Raw genomic sequence first — 25,365 nt, 5'->3', positions numbered from 1 at the left:
TTATGAATAAACCTGTTATGAGCATTATTGTACAAGTCTGTGGATAAATTCTTTCATTCCTTTTAGGTAAATAGCTTGGAATGAAATTACTGGGTGATAGAGTAACTATGTGTTCAGTTTTTAAAGAAACTGTAAGAGGAGTTCCCTGGTGGCTCCGTGGGTTAAGGATTTGGCATTGTCACTGCCAGGGCTTGGGTCACTGCCGTGTTGTGGGTTCGATCCCTGTCCCCAGGAACTTTCACTTACCATGGGTGCAGCCAAAAAAATAAATAAATTACTTTTATTATATTATTTAGAAAGAAACTGAATTTTTTCCCAAATGATTGTATCATTTTATATTTCTACCAGCAATACATGAGAATTCCAGGTGCTTCACATATTTGCATTGCCATTGTTTTTACTTTTAACCCTTCTAATGTCCATTTAATAATAATTCACTGTAGTTTGAGTTTATATTTCCCTGATAATTGGTAATGTTGAACATTTTTTCATGTACTGATTGGCCATTCATAGATCTTCCTCAGGGAGGAATCTCTGCAAATGTTTTACACAGTATTTTTGAGGTAGGATTGTCTTTTACTACCAGTTTGTAGGAGTTCTTTATACGTCCCATGTAAGAATCCTTTGTCAAAATATATGTTTTTCACACATTTCCCCTTGGTAGTTAGCCTATTCACTGTCTTAATGGTGTATTGTTTGATAAGCAGAAGTTTTGAGCTGATGAAGTCTAATTTTTCCAGTTTTTTTCTTTGTTTTATTGGTTTCCATCAAGAAACCTTTGGCTACTCCCAGGTTATGATGATATTCTCCTTTGTTTTCTTTCGGAAGCATTTTAGCTTTAGTTTTTATGTTAAGTTCCATTAATCAAGCCAGATTAATTTTCATGTATTGTATGAGTTGAGGCCAGGCTCAGTCTTTTACATGTGGATGTCTAGTGATGACAGAAACATGTGCTGAGGACTCTTTTCTCCCGTTGGATTGCTTTGGTGACTTGGTTGAAAATAAGATAACCATATATCTATGTCACCTTATTCTGGAGATTTCAGTTTTGTTTTATTGACTTATCAGTTCTTTTGTCATTGTCATCTGTCTTGATTACTGTGGCTTTATAGTAGGACTTAAAGTTGCATAGTATAAATCCTCAAACTTTATTTTTCAGGCTTAATATGGTTATGTTGTGGCCTTGGCATTTCTATGTAAATTGTAGAATTAGAATTTAGTTTCTACCATCCAAAAAAAAAAGAAAAAGAGCAAGATATAGAGAAAAAGAAAAAGGGCTTTTTAAAGGAGTTGAACACTTAACATCAATTCGAGGACATAATTGTCTTCACAGTATCAAGTCTTAGTATCCATGAACATGGTATATCTCTTCACTTTTCTTTATGAATTTTTTTATTTTTTATTTTTTTGTCTTTATGAAACATTTTTAAACCACTGGCAATACTATCTATCCTGAACTCTATTTTATCTGATTAATACAGCTATTCCAGTCTTCTTATGCTGTTTACATGATATATGTTTTTCTGTCCATTTCTTTTCAGTATATGTATATCTTTAATATTTATGGTACATCTCCTACAAGCAAAAAAATTGTTGGGTCTTGCTTCTTTTTTCTTTTTTATCTTTTAATTTTACTGTTTAATTCTATGATATTTAATGCATTTATTAACGTGGTTTGTATATAGGTCAATGATTGTGCTATTTGTTTTCTTTACTTGTTTTCTCTATTTTTTTTCCTGTTTTTCTTTCCTATCTTCTTTTTGGTTATTTATATATTCCTTTAGAAATGCTTTTTAATGTATCTACTGATTTCTTAGTGGTATCTCTTTGCATCATTTTTTCAGTAGTTATGCTAAGGACTACATCAGATCCTTAAATTTTCAGTGTACTTGGAATTGGTTTTACTGTTTTAGTCACATGAAATGTAAGATTGTACTATTTTACTCACATAAAATCTCCTTTAGTTATTTATGCTATAATTGTCATACATCTTATATCAACATATGTTATAAACCAAAATATGATTTTTGCCTTAAATAATCAAATGACTTTAATGTTTAAAGTCCCACTATTTCTCTTTCTTTCTGTTTTTTTGTTTGTTTGTTTGTTTTTTTGCCACACTCATGGCACACAGAAGTTCCCAGGCCAGGGATCAAACCCATGCTGCAGTGTGACCTGAACCATTGCAGTATCCACTATTTCTTTTTGATGATCAGACTTTCCTTGTGGTATAATTTTCCTTTTTTGTTCTTCAAAATTTCATTTACCATTTGTTATAGTTCATGTTGGCTGGTAATGGTTTCTCTTAATTTTAATTCTTTCTAAAAATATCTTTTCTTTCATTCCTGGAAGATGTTTTCACTGGACGTAGAATTCTGGATTGGCAGTTTGACTTTCATTGCTTTAATTACATCATTCTACTATTTTCTGCCATCCATTCTTTTTAACCATATGTCAGTAAATTTCATGTTTTTATTTCTGTGTACGTAATGTGTTATTTTTCTCTGAATGCTTTCAAAATTGTGTCTTTATTTTTGGTTTTCAGCAGTTTGACCATGATATCCATAGATATGGCTTTCTTATATTTAGTCTGCTTAGGGTTCACTGATCTTGTGTATTGAACTTTTTTTTTTTTTTTGCCTTTTCTAGGGCTGCTTCCCATGGCATATGGAGGTTCCCAGGCTAGGGGTCTAATTGGAGCTGTAGCCTCCAGCCACAGCCACAGCAATGGCCAGATCTGAGCTTCATCTTCGACCTACACCACAGTTATGGCAACACTGGATCCTTAACCCACTGAGCGAGGCCAGGGATCGAACCCACAACCTCATGGTTCCTAGTCAGATTCATTAACCCCTGAGCCACGACGAGAACTCCTCCTGAACTTTTTTAAATTGGGCAGAATTTTCAGCAATTATTTCTTAAGATATTTGTCTACCTTGAGTTCCCACTTCTCCCCTTCTGAGACTCCAAGCACATATTTGTTTGTTTCTTTGATATTCATTCCACGTGTCCCTGAAATTCTGTTTAATTTCTCTTTCAACCTTTTCTCTCTTTTTCAGGGTAGATAACTTCTATTGCTCTTTCTTTATGTTCCAGACATTATCTACTGCCAGCTTCAATCTTAACACTTATCCAGTAATGTCTTATACTGGTGTTTTATTTTAGAGTTTTATAATTTCTTCTTGATTCCTTTTTGTAGTTTCAATTTATCTACTGTTATTTGTTATTTATTACCAACGTATTTTATTTTACAATAACTGCTTTAAAATCCCTGTGTGATAAATTAAGTATCTGGATCATTTTAGTCTCCACTGAGTATAAGTCACACTTTCCTGGTGTTGCTGCATGTCTAGTAATTTGGACATTGTGAGTAATACATTATAGAGATTCAGATTCTGTTGTATTCCTATGAAGGGTGTTAATGGTGGTAGTAGTGGTGTGTGTATGTGTGTGGCAAGCAGTCAGGTTCCTTTTCTAGACTGAATTCTGAAGTCCAAACTCAGATTCCTCTTCAATAACTAGACTCTTTCTTTCCCTGGGTGTCTTGGATTTGGTATTGCACAGGAATAGTTTAGAAGTTAGTTAAGAGATTTGGGTAAAGTTTATACACTGAATTTGGGACTTTCCTTCTTTGATTCTGTCCCCTTAGGATTTTCTTTTTCACTTTACACCCACTGCAGTTGCCCTGAAGTCTGGCCTTTAGTTCTTCATGCCTCTAAGGTTGTGTGCCCTCTGTACTGACTAGAGCCTGCTAAAAATAGTAAAAATAAAAAACTCAACCCACAGCCGTTCCCTTCTCCTAAATGTATGTACTCCCCTTTCAGATTCCACCTGATTTAGAACAGTCTTTGTTGTGTTTAGATACTTGTTTAGTTATAATTTGTCCAAAGTTGATACTTTTTATCTATAAGCTAGTTAACACAATAAGAACTATTTGCCATTACAAGTAGTGGAACTATGCCAAGGTATAATTTCGTAATTGATAGTACACAGATTTAAATTTCAGCCTCATATCTGGTTTCCCTTTCATTTACAAAATGACAGCGTGCACTGCTCATTTATTAAGGGAACCTGATCTATAAGAAACTTCTGTGTTGTAAAGTAGTTTTAAAGAATTTCAGTTATAATGCTCTCTAACTCATTGAATACCTAAAACTAGGGTAATAAAATGTTACCTAAAAGATCTCTTCCTTGTATTTGCTTTACAAAGTATGTAGGAAATTGTAATTAACTTGGTAATTGTGCACACGTAGAATGATTTTTTGCTCTATTTACAAATCTATATCTTTCTGCATTCAAGATCTTGATATATTTTGATTTGTACTCACAGGAAACTTCAGCTATGGTGGTAACATGGTACAATTCATTGCACACAAAATAATAAAGCCTCTGTTATATACTAGTTGTGTGTACTAGAAGCTGAGAGATTTGATGTATAGCCATATTTTGATACTGTCATTTTAATCTTGGGAGTGTCCCTTATCTTCACCTCTCATCTATAAAATGAGGAAGTTGGGAGAGTTTAGAATACATGATATCTTGTGTTCTTTCCAGATTTTAGACTGTATGACTCCTTGAATTTGGTCATTCTTTCTTGCCTTCTCTTCAAACACCTTTCCTAGTTTTATTTTTCCTTAGTTAAAAAAAAAAAAATCTCTCCCCACAACATTTTAAATCCACTATACTTCAATAAAAATTTTTAAATGCCTTCCTAGTTAAATATATATATATAAAACTACAACTTAATTAACATCTCAGTTAAACTTTGAAATGAGAAATTAGCTATATTATACTATATAGCCTTTGGCCAAAGAATGCCCAACTTCATCTGAAAAGAAATCTTCTATAAATACGAAGTACTGGGAGAGCTATACGTTTACACAAGAATGAGGAGAAAGAAGACACTTGCCTGGTCACTCAGATCATCATGTGGTCAGTGAATGACAGAACTGAGTAATAATGCTACTAACCATTCACTTGCTCTAATCTGAGATATGTATCACTCTTCTGTAAAATCCAGTGTTTCAAGTTCAACAAAAGATCTGATGTGAAAAGAATAAGAGGCAGTTATCTGAGATTCCACATCCCTAAAATACTTGATTACCAGGCAAGGGGAAAGCTGAGAAAGGATAGAATTTCTTTAAGAGTTGTTTTTCCCAACAGTTTTTATTGGGATTTTCCTTTTTGTCCTTTTTTTTTTTTTTTTTTTTGGCCATGCCTACAGTATGTGGAAGTTCCCAGATAGGAATCAGACTTGCATCACAGCCTCAACCAGATTGGCAGCCGGATCCTTAACTCAGTGCACCACGAGGGAACTCCTCTTTCCAACAACTTTTAGGTTAGGAGGAAAAGAGTCAGGACAGGTACAGACATTTGTAAGAAAAGCTTCAATCTGATTTTGGGCCACAGTTCCAGATGTTGGGGAATTTTATCCAGTGCAAGCCACCAAGGACAAGCAGAAGAACAATACTCAAGTCCAGGAAATATGTAGGACTCTAGATGAGCTTCAGTACCGGTACCGAGCAGCAGTTTCTACATAAAAAGACGTAAATAAAAATGCAGTGGAAGAATGCAAGAATAGAGAATGAACGCAGCCGAGAAGAATACCTAACATGTGAAGAACTGTACCAAGCACCTTCTACTTGACTTAAGGAAACAAAGAGTTTAGTCCCCACCACAATTTCAACAAATCCACGCTAGACAACAGGACTCAGTATTTGTCAACCATGTGGGTTTCATTTTTGAAGTTTAAAGAATATTTTAAAATGTTGGGCACAATCAGAATGAGAAGCTGATTTGGTGTATAAATCTAGCATTCGTCAGATGTATTTATAACATAATATTTTTATGTTAGCTAGCATGTAAATTTAATGCTAATTCTTCCGTAACAGTTTTGAAGAATATTACAAAAATTCTGCAGTCACTGCTGAATTAAAAATTCCAGACTTAAATATGAACTTTGAATTTAAACAGATCACAAGTATCTTGATGATGGCCTAGATGTTTATAGAAATGAGAAAAAGATCCTTATTAAAATGGAAACAATAATGCAAACAACATTTTAGACTTTAAAGTTCCCTTCCAAAGAACTCAGTGGGCAAATCAGGACAGTGTACGTATGTGCACATGGTAACTTATGCTGATGTTTGCAGTTGCTTAACTAGCAGATAAACCTGAAATTGGCAAAACAAATGTTAATGATGTTTTTCACAAAATTGAATATTTTTATTTTTATATAAATTAATTTCAACTTTTTAGCAACAGTAACATGATTCAAACACGCAGGCTTACTTGTACCATGTCTCATAAACAGCCATCATGACTAGTTTCTAACCTCAGCATCCCATTTCAGTGTTCTCAAGTCCAATTTGATCACCTTGCCAGAGGTTCTGAGGGATTTTGACCAAAACCAAACCTATTTGCAACAGTAGAGAAAGAGTAGACTCTCCATTGGCCATGGAGAAAAGACATGAAAAATCCACTCTGCAGGGAGAAAGGAGATTCCATAGAGGAGTGCACTGGAAGGACCTCCTGGCCACTTAGTGTGCAGGATGCTGACCCTCTTGATGTCTCCCTTTTGCGTTTCCACTGGAGTTTCCACTGGAAGACTTATTTAGATTCCACATCCAGCCAATTTTTTGTGTGTTCATTCCCACAAATGAATAGAATGCCTCCACTTACTTCACAAGCATTTGCTGTACCAGCAGGTAATGAGTCTGTATTAGGCATATTCACCTCTTGGAGCCCAGTGGACTCACGGGAGAGTCTGTACCCTTCCCAGGCACCTAAAAACTACATTTATTCTAATCTGGTCTAACTTGAAACAAAGTATTTGGAATGAAAATCAAGAAAGCACAATAAAAACAGAACAAAACAAAACAAAAAAAACACTGTGTATTTTTATATGAGTGCCAAAGTCAGGGGTTAAAGTAACTTAATCCTTGTTATTATGGGCATAGCAGATATGTTATTTAGGGTATTGTTGGGATGAACTTGAGAAAGATACCCTAGAGTAAATTCCTATTTGGCTTATTTCAAATCTTGTTAAAATAAAAAAATAATCAAGATTTGTTTTACATTTTAAGTCTTATTTCAGGTTCAGCGTGGATAATTAGCAGATACTCTTTGTAGGAATTTTTAAATTATTTTACTAGTTTATAATAGAAAAAGCATGCACAGAGCACAAGAAGTATATTTAAAATGTACAGCAGATATACAATGAAAAATATTTCCTCTAACCAGTGTCCTCCAGACTAAACTTTTAAGAGATAGGCGCTGTTAACTGATTTGAGGGGTACCCTTGCAGAACTGTTCTATGCTTCAATGAGCATATCATGTTCAACCTTTTTTTTAAAGAGGTGTAAAATAGTTATTCATTTGGACACCTAGCATTTTTTTCAAACAATCTGTCTTAGGGATAGCTCCATAGGATTACATATGGAACTGTCTCATTCTTCTTGGTAGTTGCTGTGGTTTCTGTGGCATTGAATGAATGTATCATAATTTATTTCATTGTTCTCACTGATGAACATTTACCCCATCAATTCAAATTGTGCAACAATGATTATCTATCTATATTATTTTATACTTTTGCAATATATCTGGAAGATTAATTTTCAGAGGTGAAATTGTTAGGTCAAAAACAGTTGTGTCTTTTCATTTTGATAAGATTTACCAAACTGCCATCCATAGAGGTTGAACTAGATATACCCCTTTAAGGAATCCTGAAAGTGGTACTTCTAGAGTTACAATAATATACAAGCTACAATTTGCTTTTCTTGATTCTTTACTGTTGATGAGCTGGTATCTGGTATCCACTGCACTTTTAAGTAAATTAGCTTATCATTCCAAGAACATGGAAGAGGTTCCATTTTCTTTTTGCCCTTTTTTTCTTTTTTGGGGCCACAACCACGGCATATGGAGGTTCTCAGGCTAGGGGTCAGATTGGAGCTGCAGCTGCCAAACTACAACACAGCCACAGCAATACCAGATCTGAGCCACATCTGCGACCTATGCCACAGCTCACAGCAACGCCAGATCCCTAACCCCCTGAGCAACGCCAGGAATCGAACCTGTGTCCTCATGGATGCTAGTCAGATTTGTTTCCCCTGAGCCATGATGGACACTCCCGGAGGTTCCATTTTTAATTTCAGTCATAACCTAAGGCTATTAACAGCTAACATGCGTCAGGTGTTTTTTACACATATCAACTCATTTAATTTTCATAACAGCCCTATAAAGCAATCATAATTATTATCCAGTTTTGTAGATGAGGGAACTGAAATGCAGAGATAAATTCATAACTTGTCAGAACTGGTAGCTGACATGACAAGAATCTGGTGTTTGGACCTAAGTGTTTGGAAGCCAGAGCCTACAGCTGAATTATGAGACTATAATGCCTCCATGTTATTTATTATTTTATTTTGTTTTATTTTTTCTTTTTACCGCTGCACCTGCAGCATAAGGGAAGTTCCCAGGCTAGGGCTCAAATTGGAGCTGCAGCTGGCAGCCTACACCAACACCAGATCTGAGCTGCATCTGCAACCTATGCCACAGCTTGTAGCAGTGGTGGATCTTTAACCCACTTATCAAGGACAGGAATCAAACCTGCATCCTCACAGAGACAATGGTTAACCTGCTGAGCCACAATGGGAACTCCCCATTTTATTTTTTTTTAAATCATGTTACATACCTTTCTTGAGTTGAAATGTATATTCTTATTGCAAATAAATTTTCTCTTATGTCTTTTTGAACTTTTTGAACTTTTACAGATAAGGCAGATTAAAAAGAAGGTCTGTTTTATTTTGTTTTTGCACAGAGGACACCTAGAAAATTAGGAACCAAGTTGAAATGATCTTTTATAACAATCCCCAGTATTAGTATTATAAATATATAGCACTTTTACGTTTTTCATTTTGAAATTGATGACCCTCAAGTTATTTCAGAAATATATCCAACAAGCTCCCAAGAAACATTTATAATAATGAATGTTTAAATGTTTTTTTAAAAAAAATAGCTTCCTGTGGTTCTTTCAGCAAGCCCCTGTGACACTTTTCATCTGCACGCAAGTGGCTATATTCTCCTGTACCTTGACGTGTAGACCTAGGTGAAATATTGTGGGCATAAAAATTGCATTTGGTTGGTCTGCTAGGAAGGGGTCACATAAAAGTCATCTTTGATTTGTTAATGGAATTTTTTTTTTTTTTAGATGTAGTGTAGGGCGGCAGTGATGTGCATCCTAAGGGGAAAAAACCATCCATTTTATAAAAGTTTATTTTCATATTTTATACACTGTAGTTCTGTTGTGTGTTTTTGATTTAGTAACAATTTATGTGCCTTTCTGTCGCAGAGTACCGCGGCCTGTGGTGTTGAGGCTCACAGCGATGCCATCCAGCCCTGCCACATCAGAGAGGCCGTTCGACGCTATGGCCACAAGATTGGCCCCCTTTCCCCATTCACAGTACGTAATAACAGAGTTATAAAAAGTTATATTTATAATCTGAAAGAATTTTGATTTTCAAGTGGTCAAATGAAGCAGCAATGGAATTGTTGAAAGCAATTTGTGGTGACTGTAATTTTGTTGTATAAAAGTGGCATAATTCTCTTGGGAAATAAACGTTAGTCATTTTTGTCTCTTTTTGGAAGGACAATTTTTTGCTACAAAATATTATTTTCTTTCAATTACAAATTATGCTTTTTTTGTTGGGGCTTATATTTTCTATTTTGCAAAGCTTGGGTTTATAAAACTTTTTTTGTCAAATTACATGTATCCAAATATTGCTAGAAGCACTTTATATTTTAAAATTGGTTAGATTGGCAATACCACTTCTATCAGATGTTCTGCTCCTAAACATACTTTGAGTTGGAAGAAGAAGAAATGATTTCTTTACTGGCTTTGAAGTAGGCTAGAAGGCAGACAGTCTTCCACATCTTCAGATGGTTTTAAAGCTTATAATCAAGGTTTGTTTTTCGTTTTCTTTTTTTTTTTAATGGAGAATTAAAGACTTTGTGTTTCAATAGCCTAAAGAAAATGTGTGTGTGTGCGCGTGTGTTTGTGTATGTGTGTGTGTGTTTTAATTAAATTCTCATCTGTGTCTCTTTTAAAAAGTCTGTATTCATGTTGATACAACTTTTTCCAGGTTATTCTCTGTTTATAAGGAATTGGTTTGGTTTTTCAGAAAGTGAAGTTTGATTTATGACAAAAGAATAGTAGAATTTACCATTTGTTTTTTTATATGCACATCTGCTTTACCATGCTAAATCAGAATATGTGTATAACACCATACATATGTACCTAAGTATAACATACAGTATGTGTTTTTTGCTAAGAGTGGATTTTACTCTTACCTGTTGGTAGAAGTCATGACGTCTTTCTTCTAAGTTAGATCATCTCCTTTTTTCCTGTGTGGGGTTAGTAAAGGGAATGCTTCCTTACCGTTTTGTTGTTTTCATTAGTTATTGTTAATTGTACACATTCTCAGTGGGACAGTAAGAATACGCCAAGGTTTTTTATATGACTCTGGAAGCCTTTTGTAATGGTGACAATTATTTTTACTTCTGTTTAATATTTTAAATCTGTCATATATTATAAGAACATGGTTTATCATATTAATTCTATATTTCTTTTTAAGCAGTATTTCCTTTTGCGTGTTTTCAGATTATTATAATTGAAAAAAATGAAATCAGTATCTCTTTTTTTTTATTTTTTCGTGCATGACAGGTGAGATACTTTATAAGCAATAAGCCAAAAGGGAGCTGAGACTTAGAAAAATTTGAAATGGTTGGAAGAATCTAAAAATCTGCTGAAGTTGAAAGAACCAGTCTATAACAAAGAATTAAAAATATCAAGAATTAAAAAGAGCCAAATAATGACTAATAGCTTGAGGCAGTGGAGTGGAGAGAGAAGAAAAAGGCAGAGTTGATAGTAATTTCGAAGTAATTAAAGGGTAGCAAAGGGAAATAGGGTTTTGAGAAATAGCCTAAAATGGGAACTAAAAGTAATGGATAAAATTACATAAAGGAAACTGTATCTAATGCAAGGGGGAAATCGCCTCATCTTGAAGTCTGTGACGTTTCCTCAAAAAGAAGTGCTGGCAGAGGGTAGCTGCTTAATTCTTCCAGTTTGTTCTTTTTTTATGTTTTTTATTTTAACAAAGTGTGGACAGATCGCTTGAGAACTGGTGGCCTCAAATGTCCTGGTTGATGGCATTATGGGAGGGAGGGTGTACACATGTATGTTCATTCCTGTATGTCTAACATGACATTCTGTTACTCAGCTATTGTTGTTTTTATAATCTAAGGTTGTAGTATATGGTCAAGGAATATACTTGAAACCAAACTCAGATATAGTATAAGCTAATTTTTGTCTAATAAACATATAACCGTTCTGGTTTTTAAACTTAATAATCCAATTATAACAGTGCTTAGTTTAAATAGACCTGGAAATAAGAACAAATAAGCCATGATCTAGGAGGGTCACTTAGCCACTACCAGAGGAATAGGGCAAAATCAACAGCAGATGAGGCAGCCCTCCACCACAGAGGGACACTGAGTTTTCATCACTCCTCATAAAAGACCCACCTTGAAAGGGCGATTCTGTCACCTGGAGCTGTAAGAATTGGCCCCACCTCCAGGACTGACTCTGCTTCCTCCATTTGATATCATAAGTAGTAGGGTCAAGCAGACAGGGTTTCTTGGTACATAATACAATACATAAATCTGCTTTTTAAAGTTACAAATTTTCTTTAGGGTAGCTTTTCAGGCTGTGTATGCTAACAGTGTCAACACCTGCCCAGACTCCCTTGTACTTTCAGCAGCTAAAAGGCGGCACTCCTGATGCTGGGGATGCTCATGCCGAGTTCCCTGCTGCCCACTCTCTGAGATGATGCTTTATGCTGCACTGGGGACACCTTGCTACCTTTGGCTTTGAGCTGTGGCTCCTAAAGAATAGTGTTTTGTCTAGATTCTCGCTGTGTACGAGCAGTAGGTAGTGCCCATAGTTACCTCTGAAGCCCAATCCCAGCACTCAGTGAGAAAGGGTGGAAATGGCTGATAGAAAACCAGAACTATAATTTCGAAAGCCAGAGAAAGCAAACTGTGTTCATCGACTAGGATGATGTAATCCCGTGTGTAATGCCTAAATATATTTTAGTTTCTCTTGAGTGATAGTCACAGTAGAAAAATATCTCACCCCCCTGAGCTTATAATATTGAAAGTGGCTTTCTACTGAAGTAGGAGAGCAAGACAATACAATTTCTCATTTAAGCCTGGTCAATCATCTAAATAGTACCTTAAGTGCATTCCTAGACGTGAGTCACTTCAGTATCCCCTCAACTGTCTTGGATTGTGAGACAGACTTGACAGTATTTTAAAACTGGCTAAGACTTGAGAAAGCCGGTCAGTCTCAGTCTCAGAGAAGCCTTGCCTTGTACCCAACAGCTCCTTGCAAGAGGGACAGGGCTGTCCCTGGAATCCAGCCCCCTGGCTCTCAGCTGACTCCTCCTCCACTGCAGCCCTTACCTTGATGAGTACCTATCTCTTAGGGGTGCTAGGGACCCTGTCACATCATTGGCTCATGAGGAGTGTTCGCCAGAAACAAATGGATCGAAAATAAGAAATTCCCTTTGAGAATTCCTCATACTTAACTTCTAAAAACAGAAGTGCTATAGCAGATTGCTTTAACTATTTTGACCTAGAATTTCGCAATCTTTAATAATTCTTACATCTGACAGGCATTAGATTTGTCTGCATTTTATGTGTTCAACCTGGAAAATTAAATGCCACAAAATATTGGAATGGTTTTCAAATGTAAATACCAAGTAGAAACTGGGTACAAATTCTTAAGTTTTTGATTTTTATTGGAAGTAAAAATGTCTCGATAAATTTTTTGGAAGTCCTAAATCTATTGTTATAGATTGGAGCCAAATATACTTCTGTAGCTGTGGGTCACTAATTCTCAGGAAAAAAAAATTAATATGTAGCATATTTATCATATAAGAATAACCTGAAAGTTATTTTCTCTAGAAAAAAAATGTTAATTTTTTAATTTTGTTGGTTTTGATTTTAAAAGTAAGGTGAAGTCTAAATTTCAGTTAACAAAGTTTATTATGTCAAATTATATGAAATAAATAGTTTCTCTAGGTCAAAATCAGTTGAATATCAGAACTTTCCTTTAGTTCAACTAACACAGTGTTCAACTTAGGATTCGTTAGGGAGAGAATGTTTGAAATTTAGTGATAAAGACATTGGAAGCGATTGGGAGATAAAATCATTAGAAAGTGTTGGTTGATCATATAATAGCTTATATGATATTTTAAAGAACCTATTCGGGAGTTCCCGTCGTGGCGCAGTGGTTAACGAATCCGACTAGGAACCATGAGGTTGCGGGTTCAGTCCCTGCCCTTGCTCAGTGGGTTAACGATCTGGCGTTGCCCTGAGCTGTGGTGTAGGTTGCAGATGCGGCTCGGATCCAGCGTTGCTGTAGCTCTGGTGTAGGCTGGTGGCTACGGCTCCGATTCGACCCCTAGCCTGGGAACCTCCATATGCCGCGGGAGCGGCCCAAGAAATAGCAAAAAAAAAAAAAAAAAAAAAGAACCTATTCGCCTGCACTATGTTATTTATTCTTATAACACAGCGAGATGAGTGTTATTATCCCACTTTGTGGATAAGAAAACTGATATTTAGAGAAAGAGGAAGTACCAGCTTAAGGTTACATTGTAAGTCCCAGAGTTCTATCTGTGGACAGAAGCTAAATACTCTGCGGTTCCCTGGGACCACAGGCTTCAATGAATTCTCACTAATCCTCCCATTAAACTTCCTCTTTGCAGGCTGGCCTCAATTCTTAACTCTTTAAGTGCTCTTATCCTGAAAATGTGTGATGCTGTTTCCTAAACTACATTGTGTAGAGGACAGGTGTTCCAAGAGGTATTAGAAGATGCTCCATAAGAAAAGGAAGTTTCTTTATCAAATTCCAGAAAATATATTACACATAGAAGATTCACTCTTAAAATCTCATTAAATAAGAACAGTGAAGGTGTTTCAAAGTTGTGCTATAGCATATTTATCTCAGTATCCACTTTATTTTCATATTTTATTTATTCAGTATTGAGAAGTTTTGATTCACAGATATAACAGTTTTCAGTAACAGCCTACACAGGCCTGCTAGTCTTGGCTCAAAAGAGAAATAGTAAGAATTCTTTGCTTAAAAGTTGTTTCACTAATGCTATTTAAAAAGTGTTCATGTTTTTAAACTGGCAGTGTTTAGAGGGAATCAATACATGGATTTCTTATCTAATGTAACTCTTCATGGTTTTTTGGAAAATATTTTTACGGTATCTTAAAACATTATAAGTTATTCAAAGATATCATAAAGAAAAATCTCAGTCACTTGAAGACCCTTCCCTGAAAAAAAGCTTTAGTTTCAAATTTACTTTGCTTTTGGAATACAAATTTGGTGAACTCATGACTGATACTTTTACTGCTTTTATAAGCACAACATCCATAATTCTCTATTGCCAAGTAGTGTTGGCATAATCACGTTACACTGTAAAACTGTTTAGTTAATAATTTTTAATCATCAGGCAGAATAGGGGGAGAAAGGAAGAGAGCTCTTATGTCATTTGAACTTTCTACAGCAACACCTTAAATTGAGATGGCCAGTGAATTTGTTTATGAAGAGTTATCGAGTTCCATTTTGAAAAAAAACGTGGTATTAGTAACAGCTGATATATCTCTTCAGTGAGCAGTGACTACTCCAACACATTTTGCGTTTTTCTGCCTTCACTTGGATATATTTAAAAAAAAAAAAACTAAGGTTCCCATTGTGGCGCAGCGGAAGCAAATCCAACTAGGAACTATGAGGTGGTGGGTTCGATCCCTGGCCTTGCTCAGTGGATTAAGGATCCGGAACTGCTGTGAGCTGTGGTGTAGGTCACAGACACAGCTCGGATCTGGCATTGCTGTGTGGCTGTGGCGTAGTCCGGCGGCTACGTCTCTGATTAGACCCCTAGCCTGGGAACCTCCATATGCCTCGAGTGCAGCCCTGAAAAGACAAAAGGCCAAAAAAAAAAAAAAAAAAAGCTAAAAGGCCGGAATTCTAATAAGACATAGCTTCATAATCCACAAAACATTTACAAGTTCAAATACAAAACATAAGATGTCAGAACCTTTATTTTGAGGTGCACAAAAATTATAGATGGGTATTCAAGCCAGACACCTCTGAGGCCCCCACAAGTCCTGCCGAGAATCCTAGGATTTTTCAGGAACATCATTTGAAAAGGAGAAAATCTGTGTTCTCTAATGGGGAAGCTGGATTTGCAGTAGTTTAAGAAGTTAACGTATGTCTCTTCATTGTAAAAGGCAAACTTGGAAAACAGAGGAAGAATTTGAACATGAGTGCAAGGAGAGAGGAGTGCTTGCCAACTAAGATGAACTTTTTGAGCAGAATATTCTAAAAGGACCACATTTTGAGATTTGAATGTGTTCTTATAGTTTCTTGGTTTTTGCCATCTTCTGAAGGAATGGAAATAGAACGGGAAAATATTTTGTGTGACTCCCAGAGGAAATTATTTTTTCTTAAAAGAATACTGTGATTTTTTTTTTTATCTCATAAAGTCATAAAGGCTGCAGAAAGATAAGTGGGGAGGAACCAGACTAAGCTGAGAAATGGCTGAACTTAAAAATTGTGCTCTAAAAATGGCAAGAAATTCCTTTTAAGTCTATAAGGTTATAAACATTGAATTAGACATAAACTCAATATATTAAATTGCACGTTTGCCTAGTAAAAATATGATTTAAATTTTTCCCTTAACTTGTATCTAAACTAGGTGAATATTATAAAGGAACACATTAGTTTTATTGAAATAGATTCTTTATCTTAAGTGTGTTTTGTTTAAGTAAAACATTTGTATAGTTTTATTGAGAGTGTGACAGAAATTCCCTCCAAACAGCCATGATGAGGCCTAACTCGAAATGATTTACTTTTTGATGATTTCTTAAATAGTGTTACATACTTTAGTCGTACACACACAATCATTGAACTGCCATTTAATTTGCTCATGTAGTTGCAGAGTTAATCCTACAACATAATAAGTGGATTGTTTTAAGTGGAAAATTTACACCTTCCAAAAATGAAACTGATGCCTTGCTCCTATTGTGCCCAGCATATATTTAAGGCTATATCCAAGGTAGGAAAAATACGCAGGAAAAAAATAATTATGCCTTGTTTTCCTGACTGGTGTTTTAATTATGATTTGATTTAAACCAAGCCCCCTAGGCTATGTATGTACAGATCAAATATTCCACTCCCACACACCGCCTCTGCATGACCCCAAGCTGTGAGAAGAGAAAATTCTTAGCCCATATGTCAGTCAGATGTTAATTCTTGCCCTGGCACCTGGGTAGGCTCTCCCACCTGATTGGAGTGCATTTGCAGTTCTGGGCATATACCCAAAACGTGGAGCTGGCTCTCCAGATCAAGAAATATTTTGGCTGATTAGTTGGCAGAGGTCACGAGAGCAGAGCCCACTGTCGGGCTCTGAACTTGCCCAGGTGCATTCAAGGTGACAGCTGGGCAGCTGTGCCCCTGGTGGAAATACCAGGGAAGGAGTATTTGAGTTGCCTCTCTGGCTCCAGAAGTTCACAGCCTGGCCTTACAGGTTCCTGTCAATTCCAATTCAAACACTTGCGCAGATTTTATAGTTTCCAGGAGAGAAGTCAGAGACTGGATTTCTGGCCCTGATTTACTTCTACATTCCTGATCTAACCTAAAACACTCGTTCCCCTATTCTGGACTAATTAGGTAAGAGCCTAATAAGTAAATAAGTTAGAGTTGACAAACATTCCTCATCCACACAAGCTTTTGGTGTTTTAAAAAGGGAGAGAGAGAGAAGAGACCCAAAAGGCAGAGAGGAGAGGGGAAGAAAACAAGCCTGGGCTCCGCACGGTGCTTCTCTCGGACCTTTTAGGGATTGAGCCTCCCTCGGGTAAATGAACTTCACTTCTGCCTCTGGCAGCAGCAGTATCTTTTACCCCCTCAGCCAGCTCACAAGCGGTTAAAATAATAAATGAATAAGGAGGCTAGACTGTTTACTGCTCCAAGTCAGTCTGTCACCTGCCACTGCTGGAAAGACAGTTTCAAGTACATGCTTTCCTGCCGGGGGCAGGCACCCTTCACACACAGAGGACAGCACTTGCTTTCTGAGTTAGGACTTGGTAGTTGCAGCCCGTTTGGCAGAACCCTCGTTAGTGCGATTGAACTGGACATGATATAGAAGTGGAAGGACCAGTCGTAACATCCCCACACCACCTGAGACCCTTAGAGCTCTGGTATTGCCACCTAGTAATTCAATAAACAATTGCCAAATTGTGTTGCGGTGGGGGTACGATTTATGGAGATGAGTAGCTGGATGTTCCAGGATCGCAAAGGAGATGCGTGTGTAAGCAGTGCCGTGTGGTTGGCGTTGTGACTGCGGGGTGGACATGGTTCCTCCAGTGGAAAGGAGACCACAGTCTGTCTGAGGAAGTCACGGAAGCTTCATCAGGTTGCTAATGTTGGTGCTGAGTTAATGAGACAGAGGCGAGGAAAATGAGTAAGAATTATGAAAAAAAAAAATAATTCAGGTAGGAAGAAAATGGGGTGGTGGGAGGGAATAAACTGTAGGCAAGCAGAATTGGCTGTTTGGGCCAAGGTAAGGAGCTGAGTCTGGAGTCCTTTGAGAGGAGATGGAGCATCTGAGGAAGGCAGATGGCAGTTTGAGTGGGACTTTGAGTCCCAAGCCACTCTACACGGACTCCATGATGTAGGCCAGCAGTTCTCCAACCGTTCTCTGCAGGAACCAGAGGTATTATTTTACAGGTATTCTGCAAAATAACAAAGTGTTTTCCTAAATAATACAGTTCAACTTTTATCTCTGATATATATGGAGTTGTCAGTAAGATTTTGTTTGGAAAACTTTTTAAACAACAGGTACCGTCATCAGGGAACTATTTTAGAGCTGTTGAGCAAGGGATTGATACGAACAGATTTGTATTATTTTAAAAGAAAAAAATAATACAGCCAATAGTGTGGAGGAGGGACTGGAATTAAATGTATTTGGCAGAGAGACCAATCAGGTGACCGCTGCAATATTGCAGGTGAGAGGGCAGAAAAGCCAGTGCCGAGTCAGTGACATCGAGAACCGAAAAGACAGAATGTATTCAAGGGATATCTGGTATAAAGAATAAATAGAGCAAGATCCTGAGCAAAAGAAGAATAAAGGTAGACAAGTTTGTAATTGAGTCAGTACATAAAACAGATGATTAGAAATAGTGTCAAGAATAAATTCAGTACTCAAACGCTTACAGAGAATTTGCATGAAGTTTAAAGATTCAACAAGAAAACTAATTTCTAGGGGATTTCCTTGGGGGAAGGAGGGAGAATTCAGTGCATAGTTCACCTGAACTTACAAAAAAACCAGACATTCTAGCTTTCTGTTTGACCTTCTGGGAGTGTTTATATATATGACCAGAAAGCCCCACGTATTATTATGCTGTTTGGATGAACAAATTGACTTTCTTAGCCATTAATGAATTTGGTCATGCATTCCTGAAAGATGACTATCCTCTAACCAGATTTTGAAATTTTTTTTCATCATTAAAGCCATGCCTCTAATAGCTTTGTGCTACTATAAGTTCCAAAGCATGGTTTTCCTACACTTGGATTAGTGGCTGTCCTCTCTCTGTGAACCCGTTGTCTCCACCACCCCAAAAAGAAGCCTTGAGGGAAGTAATGAGAGCAAGTCGGAGTCAGACACCAGATTCTCGAGGACCGATGGGTGGGTACATTGTTAGCCCCCAGAAATCCAGTCTTAGGGATTGTGGCGATGCTTCTCCGTGGAGACGCGCTGTGCTCAGTTCATCCTTAACTGTTTCTTACTCCCCAACGACACTTCCATCTGTGAGAAGCTCAGTCTCAGGTTCAGACTTTTTACCCTTCCCTGCTACGAGTCCCTCCTTCAGATTTATGAAAGAAAACATTTCTTTCTGTGAAAGGTTTTTGTGCCCCCGCATCTGGAAGTGTTTATTTCAGTGGCATGTAAGCTATCTGTGGATTTAGTTAGCACCAGACCCCCTTTTGTGTACTCCTGCCCTAAAAACTTTATAAATGACCATATTGAATTTGTGCCAGCGTGCACGTGGTTTGGCTGATTGCTGCATATGTCCTTTACCTGCCAGTCACCTTTGATTTACGTTCCTTCTGCTAAGCCTTTACCTTCCAAAAACGGTGCCACTGAACTGTCCTCTAAATCATCTTATTGATTAAATTACTCCAAGACGAGTTGGTATGTTTTTGGTTGCCCATAGACAGATGAATTTATATTTTTCTGCCCTTACCTACTTCTGGTAAAGCCACTTAGGGAGGAGGATTGGACGCGTTATGTCATCGATCTCTTTATTCCAAATGAATACCATCTGAAACACTGTGCCGAGGCCGAAGTGACAAAGAAGCGTTCTTTCGAATCTCCTCCTGTTCCAGGACCTTCTCTTACAAATAAGTCTCTGCCTGGAACTGGATCTTTTCTCAGAAAAGGGGAGATAAAGCCTTGAAACAAGTAAACTTCATCAGAAAGTTCAAGACTTTGAAAGATGAAGACTTTGTAGGCTTTGCAAAGCTAGTTTACTGCTGGAGTTCCCACCGTGGCTCAGTGGTAACGAACCTGACTAGTATCCACGAGGACGCAGGTTCAATCCCTGACCTCGCTCAGTGGGTTAAAGATCCGATGTTGCCGTGGGCTGGGATGTAGGTCACAGATGCGGCTTGGATCCAGCGTTGCGGCTTTGGTGTAGGCCAGCAGCTGTGCCTCCAATTGGACCCCTAGCCTTCACTTCCACAGGCCACAGGTGCGGCCCTCAAGAGACAAAAAAAAACAACAAACAAAACAAAGCAAAAGCAAAGCTAGTTTACTGAGTTGTGAGTTTTATGATGTTTCCTGGAGGACAGCAGGTGGCTTGGCAGTTATTTTAAATGTTGGTTATTTGTGGTAGTGGTTTCAAGGGGTTTCGTATTTCTAAAGAGAGATCCTGAAAAGCTCATTCTTAAAAGCGTTTGACAAAACGATGCATCATTTTGAACATTTTCTAGAAGTTCACCGGTCACTGATGGTGCCCTTTAACTCAAGCTTGCAGGTTATCAGCTCTCACCACTCGGGGTTACCTTCATACTAACGTGAATTTGCTGACTAGAAGGCCAGTACTGTGCTGACAGAGCAGGACAGTGCTTTTATAAGATTTTTAAATAGCTTCTAGGAATGCAAATATCTCACTTAAAAATGCTTTGCGAAGAACTGTTGTTTTTATGATGATAGAGGAGTAGTTCTAAGTCTGACCACTGTACTTGAAATGCTGTGGAAGCCCTCTTGGATCACACAGATCTCAGGGTCATAGTTCACAAACTATTGTGAGCAAAGGATGGGGCTTCTAGGCTGCTTTGCTGTGGTCCCACCAAGTCTGGAGGTATTGGGTCCAACACTCAGGAGGCTTCACTTAGACTCCTAAAAATTTAGATGGTGCTCCTTGTTTTCTGCCAAGGCGAACATGTGTCGGTCACATTTACATGGCTTAGTCAATCATCTTCCTGCCATGCTTCTCAGGAGGGCATCACCCGGGGCACTTAGGTTGTTAGGAAATTAGCACCAGAGGTGTGAGCCCCGTCTTTCCATTAAGATGTCACTTTTATTTAAAATACATATGTACGTATTACAGAATCTTTTAGATAGGTGTAATGTATATGTGTATACATGTGTGCATATATGCATGTGTGTGTGCTTTTAAAGATAGTCTCATTTTAAAAGATCGTGTTCTAAGGTTTTTCAATAGGTTAGAATTTAATCATGACAAACGTAGAAGGTAATAAGATTATGAGAATCCTAAATAAATAAAGATTTTTAAAATTGTCTTAAATGAAGCAAAAACTTCACTGATGCTGTTTCGTATAAATCACCACTCAACATTCTGCTGTCTTTGACAGTTGGAGTCAGAAGACTTGCCTGAACTTCAGCAGAATCATTTGTAAAAATAAGCAATTTTTAGTAAATATTTAGTAATAACATTTGAAAACTCCTATCACAGTGCCTGAAATAGGTGTGCTCCACAAGATGCAAACTGAATGTTTTCTTGTTTTTTTGTGGGTTTTTTTGTCTTTTTAGGGCGACAGCCATGGCACATGGAGAAGTTCCCAGGCTAGGGGTTGAATTGGAGCCGCAGCCGCCAGCCTACACCACAGCCGCAGCAAAACCAGATCCAAGCCACTTCCGTGACCTACACCATAGCTCACGGCAATGCCAGATCCTTAACCCACTGAGCGAGGCCAGGGATCGAACCTACATCCTCATAGACGCTAGTCAGATTCATTTCCGCTGGGCCACAATGGGAACTCCCAGATGTTTTCTTTTAAAACCGTTATCATCTGAATAGAATTCAGGAGAGATGATGAGGCCAGTTTGCCAACAACACCCTAGTGACACGTGCAGAGGGAGGCCCAGCCTGACATGTGGGTGTGGGGTGGAGACCCACACCCACTGATTGGCCTTCTCTGTAGCCTTCAGAGACTTCCCTGCTGTTTTTGTGTCCATTTTCACGTGTCAGAAGTGGCGATAACGTGTTCTTTATAGTGTCAGTGTCTTGAGATCCATGACCACCAGAGTCCTTTCCTGCCCCGCATTTCTGCCCTTGAACGGGCAGCAGGCCCATGCTGAGGACCCTTGTACTTCCGGTGGTGGTGGCATCACTGACCACATATGGGAAGCGAGGCTTAGATGCAGAGAAAGTATGGTAAAAAGATGAAAAGCTACCGAAATTGTGGGTTGCAAAAAGTGACTGCCAAAAGCTTTTCCAGGAATGAGAGCTTAGAGACGTTGGAAGCTTTAGGTTGAAAGGAAAGAATGAAAGATACAATGCTTTGCAAACTGGCTTTAATTATAAGTTTCCAAGTTGAGGATCAAGGAAGACCCTCACCTAGAAAGCTTCCTACTCCCGCTTCCCCGATTCCTAAGCTTTTACGGATAGAGAATCATTGTCCGCTCTTAAAATATAGTTTGTGCCCATGTGCAAATTTACTTTCAAGTATTTAGGTGAGAGGATTTGTAAATGAACACGATTGTTTGGTGACAATACTGGAGATTAGTGACTAGTGTGGTCTTGGTCTGTTCTCTCAGTCCATTTCAGTAGCTTCTTACTTAACTTATTGGTGTTTCTAAAACCTCCTGAGAATTTCGCTGAAATATCTATTCCAAAGTTATTCCAGCACCCGATCCTTGCGCACTTTTCTTCCAATTTAAATTGAAATTTTTTCTGTATTTCTCCTTATTGGAAAGAAAAATACTATAACGTTACATGAACAAACTCTCCGAGGCCCTTTCTAATTTGGGTAGCAGTATTCCTCACACTTGCCTGGGGGAATTTTGTCACTGTCTCCACTTGAATCTCAAGACAGCTTCTGTACACCCAGACTTCTTTTAGGGGCCAGGGTCTAGAGAAAAAATCCTTTTCAGACTTGGATAGATGTAGTCCTAGAGAGCTCCTGGTGATTTAGGGCATGGGAGGAAGAATCAAAATCCCACTTCTTAATTCTCTTGATTTTCTCTGAGCATTTTCTCCTTTTGAGCCGAATTCTAAACTTTGACCCGCTTTCTCCCAACATACTTTGTATTTCCAGGTCCGATTACAACCTACTGAAGTCCCCAGGTAGACGTAGGGGCCGTGTTTTAATCATTTTTGTTTCTCCCTCAGTAAAGTACAATGCTTTTTGCTTTTCGAGGGCCCAGCATAGGAGAATGAATGGATGGGCAGCTGTATGAAGAGAGAACCTCCCAGTAGACTTAAATCCAATCCTAATCTCCCTGCTCAGTTTTAGGCCCCCTGAACTTGGTGTACCCTATAATATGGATGTCCCATTATTTATGATGAAGCAGTTGATGGATCACTGTAGAGCAGTAAAAAGAATGATATAGTTGCTTCATTATTACTATTTGGCATTAATCATTGATTCCTTTGGAATCTAAGTTATCCCAATAACAATGTTTACTTTAAAAGGAATATGTTTACTGGGTAGTTATGTACCAAACATATTGATGAATCCTTAGCCTGTCGGGAAGGCATGAAGCTCAACTTCTAGCGTCATGCTGGAACCCTAACTGGAGGTACCATATACCTGTCTAATTGATGGACCTTGGCACTCAGCGCCTCAGTAGCACTAAGGAAAAAAGCTCCGCATACTCAGACTAATAAGAAGGAACTTTGCTGTCCATTGTCAGGCTCCAAGGATTATCTTTTACCATCACTCTCCAGTCATTTTGCAGAGATGGCACTGCCTCATCCCTATATATCCATTCAGAAAGCTTTTGTCTGAAAAATTATAGGCTCCAGAAATAACCACTTGGAAAACAAGATGTGAGAAACCTCAAATAACAGAATTCTTCGGATACTGAGACATGTCTATTTGTTAGATGATTATGAATTCCCATAGACACAACCTAATTTTCCTGATAAAAGTGCCTTTGTTAGTGGTATGCTCCTGTACAGTTTCAGACCCATTTTTATGATACATTTTTATGCACGGCCATCAATTAGGAAAAGAGTCTAGACATCTTGTTTTCAAATTTGGAAGAGCTCTTTTCTCATTGGATAACAGCTTCACGTGCCATCATGAAATATGTCAGGGTTGCACACAGACTGTAGTTGTCTGCATTCTTAGTGAGGAGCTTTTCTCTCGCCCCATTGAGAAATACATTCCTGGCAGATAATATTTTGTACTATGTGGCTAAATAAAAATCACTGGATAGCTGCAATTTGAAGATGGGGCTCCACGTGTTTCCTTACTGTAGGAGACTTCACCTTTCTTTTTATGCCAGAGGAAAGCTGACAGCCACAGGGATGCTGCGATTCTGCTTTCCTTGGGGAGCAGCTGAAGAACCTTTCCTGTAACAAAGGAAAAAGAGCTCAAAGGACTGTGCCCTGAGGTACACTGTCAGCTGGAAGGATGGCGACTCTGTTCCATAGACAGAGGAGATAAGACTTGGGAAGGAAAAGAGGCGAAATCACCCCCTCCCGTGGATACTTCGGAAACCCAGTTCTCTGAAGCCTCGACCTTTTTCTAAGGGGTGTGTCTGCTTTGCCTCTTCTCACTGGACTCAGAAATCAGTTCCCCCAATGGGAGAGGAAGAATAAAGGTCATGAGTAATTCACGTGTTTTGTTAGGAAGAAATCATTTTCCAGTTAATTAATCAATCATTAGCAGTAGTTCTAAATTCCTGGTATGCGGTCAGTGCCACGTTAGAAGAGAGAAGGAAAAAACAACCAACATCTGCTGAGCACATCGCCTGGCACAGCACCGGGCCCACGGAGAGCCAGTCTTGGTTGCCTCTGTTAGCTACCAGCACCAACACGTGGGGACGGAAGGAGGCCTTGCAGTTCAGCTGTGAGAAGGGCAGCGCCAACCCACTCTGTCGATGAACTGTACTTCACTGGTTGCAGGTGCTTTAGGAATGCAGAGGGCAACACAGCTGGATTAATCAGAAATCCCCACCCGTGGTTCTGTGGGGGACAGCAGTGCTCCCCTAGGCTCTGGTGGGAAGGCCTCCTGCCCTAGATCCCACGTTGTGTGAGGGACCTCCCATCACAAACCCTGCTCAGGCCCCATTCTCCACACCAGGCCCTTAATTCAAAGGCAGATGCTTACGGACGGGTAGACAAATGAGGTTCATGCAGAGTGGACTACTACTCAGCTGTATAAAGGATGAAGTGCTGATCATGCCACTGCCTGCGTGAACCTTGAAAACATCATGCTAAGTGAAAGAAACCACGCCCAGAGGGGCAGATGTTGTATCTCACTTATATGAAATGCTAGAAAAGGCAAATTCCTAGAGACAGAAAGTAGATTAGAAGTTTTCCAGGACAGAGGAGAGAGAGAATTACTGTTTAATGGGCACAGAGCTCTTGTTTGGAATGGTGAACATTTTTTGGAAGTAGATAGCAGTGATAGTTGCACAATATTGTGACTAGAATGAATGCCACCGAATTGTACACTTAAAACTGATTAAAACAACAAATTTTGTATTTTTCACCCTCCCCATCCCCGAAAAAGGCAGCTGCTGCCGAACGCTATGAAGGTCTGTGGATTTGCTGCTGCCAGAGTCTTAGATGGATGTTGCTTAAGTCAGAACAAGGGGAGGATCGGAGGTACAGAAGCTTTTAAGTCAGAAAAGGCAAATTAACCCATCAAATCTTCTTCTGTTCATGTTCTACTTCGGGATTCAGTATGTACCCATCAGTGAACACAGCGTCCTCAGTGGTTGCCTGGACTGGCTGAAAAACAGTATGACTCCTGTTATC

The 25,365-nt window shown here is 38.5% G+C and overlaps 1 protein-coding gene across 1 annotated transcript in view; it reads left to right on the top strand.

Annotated features, from left to right (window-relative positions):
- SUPT3H (SPT3 homolog, SAGA and STAGA complex component) overlaps positions 1–25,365 on the top strand; it is a 395,053-nt gene that overhangs the window by 316,553 nt on the left and 53,135 nt on the right. The window contains exon 11 of the mRNA XM_047794878.1: positions 9,350–9,460. Coding sequence (XP_047650834.1) covers positions 9,350–9,460 — 111 coding nt within the window. The remainder of the gene's footprint in view (positions 1–9,349; positions 9,461–25,365) is intronic.

This window comes from Phacochoerus africanus, chromosome 9, assembly GCF_016906955.1.
Source record: "Phacochoerus africanus isolate WHEZ1 chromosome 9, ROS_Pafr_v1, whole genome shotgun sequence".
Classification (NCBI taxonomy): domain Eukaryota; kingdom Metazoa; phylum Chordata; class Mammalia; order Artiodactyla; family Suidae; genus Phacochoerus; species Phacochoerus africanus.
This window is presented reverse-complemented; position numbering and strand designations above follow the sequence as displayed.